The sequence below is a fragment of the Pseudovirgaria hyperparasitica genome (genome assembly GCF_010093815.1).
Source record: "Pseudovirgaria hyperparasitica strain CBS 121739 unplaced genomic scaffold EJ05scaffold_28, whole genome shotgun sequence".
NCBI lineage: Eukaryota > Fungi > Ascomycota > Dothideomycetes > Acrospermales > Acrospermaceae > Pseudovirgaria > Pseudovirgaria hyperparasitica.
Window position 1 is genome coordinate 13,814 of NW_022985576.1, and position 5,906 is coordinate 19,719.

The 5,906-nt window shown below is 39.2% G+C and overlaps 1 protein-coding gene across 1 annotated transcript; it reads right to left on the reverse strand.

The window, feature by feature from the left end:
• Positions 1-1,262: 1,262 nt before the first annotated feature.
• Positions 1,263-1,445, reverse strand: EJ05DRAFT_446045 (uncharacterized protein; the record flags this gene model as incomplete). The annotated part of the gene is made up of 1 exon (XM_033742215.1): positions 1,263-1,445. A coding segment is annotated over one exon (183 nt), but the record flags the coding sequence as incomplete, so codon positions are not given.
• Positions 1,446-5,906: the final 4,461 nt, after the last annotated feature.

A 5,906-nucleotide genomic window follows, 5' to 3' on the forward strand; every position in this document is an offset into this window, starting at 1 on the left:
CGTGTACGTAGTACGACGAAGGTATATACCCTATCTTCTCTACGTTCTTATACTTATTATTTAGTAAAGTATATAAGTCTCTATATCTAGTAGAAGTCCTATATACTCGTTACGTTTATCTCGCGTTAGAGGAGCGTTATATTAGTAGCTTTATATATACCGGAGATAAGGCGGAGTATACGGTTTTATATAGACTTAAGCTTTGCCCGCCGAGCTTATATAAGGGCTATATACTAGTACTCGTGTCCGTATATAAAGGCTAGGCGTACTAGAGAGACGTATAGCTATCTCGCCTTATCCTAGACTATTCCCTATATAGATACCGTAATCCGGCGTATAGCGGTTTCTATCTAGAGGGCTCTAGAGACGGCGTGTACCATCTATGGTCCCTATTTTAGCTTATTATCGATTATAACGCCGAGTGCTCGTATACTCTATACTAGTGGTTCTATAAAGGCGTCGATTTAGGGGCGATGTACTCTCTCCCTAGTAGCCTATCCTCTATAGTAGTTAATAAAGTATATAAGCTAGTATTTTTTAGGTGTGAATTTTACTCCGTGGCGCTTTACCTACTAGACGCATTTCTTATGGTCTCGTTCGAGTCGTATATATATTCTACTAGTACTACTATCGACCGTAAGAAGGTATATATTATCCGCGTATCCGACTACCTCTATATATTCTATTCCCTAAAGGAGATCTACTATAAAGAAGAGGAAGAGGATCGGGGAGATAGTGCTCCCTTATAGGATGCCGTATACTATCTCCTTATATTCGCTTTGGTATCTAGGGATATATATTTAAGTAGTCCTTTACGCGAGGAAGGACTATATAAATTATATAATCTACTTAGGTATTCGCCTTATCCGGAGGTTATAGATAAGTCTTATATAGTTTACCTTATTAAACGCCCCTACTATGTCTAGGGAGAGTAGTATAACGACTCGTCCTTATTTCTATATAGTCTAGATAACCTCGAGGATATATTAAATGGCTATAATTAGGGAGCTTTCTACCTTCGCCTTCTGGTTTACTAGAAGAAGGCCGTATACCTATACTACTATACTTATCTTCTTAGTAATTATAGCTTCTAGTACCTTACTAAGGTAGAAGAGGAGGGCGATCGGCCTCTATCCCTTCAGCGTGTTTAGGCTCTTCCCTAGTTTTAGGAGTATAACTATATATATAGTTTAGAAGCTCTATAGGTGGTATTCTATACGGGCGCACGCTCGGAATATATAGCCTATAATCGGTAAGGTCACCTATATAGTCCTCTTAAGGCATTGATTCGGAATTCTATCTAGCCCGGGCGCTTTATCGTTCGGGAGTGTCTTAATAGCGCCGAGTATATCGTCGTCCGTGATTTCCCTAGGGATACTTATAGCTTCCGGGTATTCCGTGCTATTAATATTAAATAGGTCTACGGGTTCTAGGAGAGGGAATATAATCTCTTATAGGATCTCTATTTTCTCGAGGCTTGTAGAGTATATCTTTTCTTAATATATAAGAGGGGGTATAAGTGGTGTAGGTGTCGGGGAGGCGGTGCTTTTGGCCCATTTTACTATATACCATAGTCTAGTGGTATTACGTGTGTATCTATCTATAACTATATACTACTATTTACATCGCTCGTTGCGGAGGACCTTATCTCGTTATCTTCTCGCCTCTCTCTATTTATTCTACGCTTTAGGTATATGGTTATAGTATACGCGTGTATATAATCTCTAGACTTCTCGTCTATACTCTCGTACTTAAGATATACTTTTCGGGTCTAGGGGTCTATATATTTGGTACGGCACGTGTTTATCTCTTACTCCCTAGTATACCTATAGGAGTATATTCACGGCCTGGTCGATGGCCGGGCCATTAGATATATCGACTATAGACGGGTCTAGAATCGTTAATTCCAGGTCCTTTAGGTACTTTTTTTAGTTAGTATCCTTCTATAGCTATCGCCCTCATTAGTCTTAAGGGGTAGATACGTCTATTACGGTCTCTATATATTTATAGTCGGAGTCTATCTATATAAGGCTTGGGCGGTAGTATTAAGTTCTATTATAAATATGTCTAGTGGCTAGGGTAAGGTCGAGTATAGATCCGCCCTTATCTTATTTATGTTTTCGCTAGGTAATCTATTCTACTAGTATAAGAAGGTATAGGAAGCCGTGGTATTGGGTGCGTAGTTCTCTAGCTCGAAGCTCTTCGCGGGTGACGGTTAGTCCACCCTACTAGCTATAATAGAGGTTAAAGTCTTCTAGGAGGATGTGTTATCCTAGCTCGGTAGTGCCCTTAAGCATGTTATCCGCCTAAAGCGATCGGTTCTAATTATATATATTATGTATATGGAGGGGTCCGATATTCGTCTAGAGGTATAGTATTATCTAGAGGTTATCCCGTTTAGTATATAACTATAATAAGAGTAGGATAGACTTATAGACATGGAAGAGGACTCTCCTCTCCGGTCCTAGGGGGTATATTATATAATATCCTAGGTGTGTTATTAGTTTATTCATCTGGTAGTATTTATATAGCTCCTATATAGCGAGTATTATAGCTCCGGTCTCCTCGAGGAGTATCGCCTAGTTCTTATGTTTATACTATATGTTTGCCTATATAATTAGGAGTATATCTTGGTCTCTTATTAGGTGCTAGGGAATATATAGGCCTATATATTTATTTCTCTAAGACGCGACTATCCTCGTACGGCGGCGGCCTTAGTAATTCCTTAGGGTCGTTCTATTATTAGCTTTCTTAGGACGGTTTACTATTTCTAACCGCTTCCTTATAAGGAGGTAGTCTATAGTAGTAGTATTATAGTAAAGAGAGGAACGGTAGTAGGTCGCATCGTTTATAGCTACCTTACTCCCTTTATCCGGATTAAGTAGATATATTTAGTAACCTATTTGCGTTTCGCGCACGTAGCTAACTACGATAGGTGCTTACCGTCGTAGTTAGAGTACTTTACTATATCCCTATCCCTCTAGCCCTCTCCTCGTGTCCTATAGGGGCACTTCTAGGTACTATATTCTTATCGATACTACCTATACCTAGTCTTTTAGGAGTACCGCTATACCGTATACCCGTATCCCTAATAGTTAAAGTACTATATTATCGCCTATGCTCTATCCCATGGTTCCGCTATAAGAAGCTCCCCTTCCGCTAGGAATCCCTCTTACGTAATTTAATACGCGAGGGCGGGGTCCTTAAGCTCTACTATTATAGTAGAGTATACCTTTAATCTAGTTTTAATCCCTTATATATTCTTCTACTATACTCTTACGATCTTAATTCCTAGGTATTTTCGCTCGTTTAACTATTCTATCCGTATAATATCCTCTTCTCTAATAACCTATCCGCTTATAGGTATAGAGTATATCTATATCGGGTATGTGGCCGCCCTAATAGAGGCGCCTAGAAAGATACTACTAATCGCGTTCGGATCGCGTGAGATAGTCTACTACGCGATATTCGTTATCGTGGTAAGTACTACTCCTCCTAGCATGAGTTTAGCGGCGACGACGTTTAACTATATTCTCTTTTATTTATTAATCTTACTTACTATATCCTTTAGGGATGCTTACTAGACCTATACTAGGGTGTCCTTATCCTAGATTACGACGCGTATACTATACGCCATATTACCGGTCCGGGGGGCCCGTGGTATAGCCTCCGGTGTTACTACTATTTATACCTATATACTAGGGCGCTTACCTTAAGTAAGTTCCTCCTGGATTCTACGTAGGCTAGCCTCTATTCGGTCGAGTCTACCCTCCGGTCCTCCTAGTTATATCTTCTTCTTCTTCTCCGTAATTCCCTTTAGATTCTAGATAAGGTCCTAGAATATATATAGAAGGGTCTTCTAGCCCTCTCCGGCTTCCTTCTCTATACATACTACCTAGTAGTTAATATAATCTAGAAGGGTTTCCCCTCTCGGGGTCCCCTTTATTCCGTCTATCTATAGCGGCGTGCGCCTTTAGATGTGTTCTACGTTTTAGATAGGTATATAGTTACCCTTAGTAATATTGCTATATAGCCTTTTCTATTATACTAGTAGGGGTATATCCGGTATATACCGGGGTATATTAGTGCCTAAGGCCGCCATATTTATTAGTTAAGGGCTACCCTTAACTAATAAAAGGGGGTTGGTATATCGGCGTTCTAGTAGCGTGGTCCGTGCCTCTATCTCCGTAAGGATTTTAAGAGGGTATATATATATCTTTACACGGCGATAACGTCTTGGTTTCGACGCTGCACGTACGTGCGTGTAGTAGTAGTTAGTATACTCGGTATACTCTATCGATTAAGGTGTGTATCTCGCTGTATTACCCCGAATGGACTAAGTTAGCCTCTTAGGGATGTAAAAGAAGTTTAAATATTAATAATAAAGTAAACTTCTCGAAGGAATAAAGTATATAGAGATAGTCGGATACGCTAATAATATATATCTCCTAGCTATTAATAATAATACTAACCGAATATATAGACGACTAGAATAGGACTATAAGAGGTGCCTCTAGTAGGTAAAACGCTATAGAGTAATGTTCGCCCCGGAGAAATACTAGCTTATATACTTTATTAACCATTAAGGGAAATAGGTAACTAGAGAAGGTGAATAATGCCCCCGAATTAACGTATTTAACGAACTACTAGCATAAAGTATACACGCGCTCGGAGTTATACTAGATAGTAAGCTTAAATAGGGACTATAAGTGGTATACACCGTCTCTAGGGCCCTCTAGATAGAAGCCGCTATATAATGGATTATAGCCTCCACGTGGGGAACCGCCTAGAATAAGGCACGCTAGCTATATATATCTATAGCATGACCCGCCTTCACGTATAGACACGAGTACTAGTACACGGCCCTTATATAGATTAGGCGAATAAAGCTCGAATCTATATAGAACCGTATACTCCGTCTTATATTAGGCGTATATAAAGCTACTAACACGGTGCTACTACGACGCGAGATAGACGTTATAAGTATATATAACTTCTACTAGATATAGAGGGTAGTATACTTTACTAAATAATAAGTATAGAAACGCATAGGAAATATAGAATATACTTTCGCCATACTACGTATACGAATTAGTATATATTACTATATACTCCTATATATAGGCCGGAATTAAATACGGTATAGGTGCTTAATAGAAGCTAACTCTAGCTAAGTAGTATAAGAAGTCCGAGATAACCCGGACGCTTTTCTAAACTAGTAGAGCCTTTAAGAACTTATAAAAAATATACGGTCGTGGACTTAAGATAAGTAGAAAGAGGCACTCCGTGCCTACTAGACCTTCTAGTAGAATAGGTACCTAGAGTAGATTTAAGGGCTATAGAAGGAACTAAGTAAATAGATATATAAAGGGCTAACGAAAGCCTAAGTATCTATACTTATCTAAGCCCGAACGGGCGCTATAGGACTCCTATACTATATCTATAAGAGAGGCGTTCCCGATACCTCCCTATAGTATAAGGTATATAGCCGGAGAGGTATAATACGCTACTATCTAGCTATATACCCTAACCTCTATATATAACGGTAATAGCTTATTCATGTTACGAAGACTTTAGATATCGTATAATGGCTTAATAAGTACCCTAAGGACGTCTCCTAATAGATACTTATATATCTACTACTCCTCTAGTACTAGTAGACCTAGAAATATATACTAGAAGAGACCCGGTATACGCTGGTAGTAACCCGATATATACCGGAAGAACCCTAGGAGAACCCCGATTATTAGTTAAGGGCAGCCCTTAACTAATAACCTCCGCACCTATACGTACTACCTAAGGGTAAAATAACGGTAATATAGGCTATAGACTAATAGGCGTACCCTATAGCTATATACTTAAGACGAAATAGAGGTTTAATGAGATGTAGTTATAGATATAAGGAA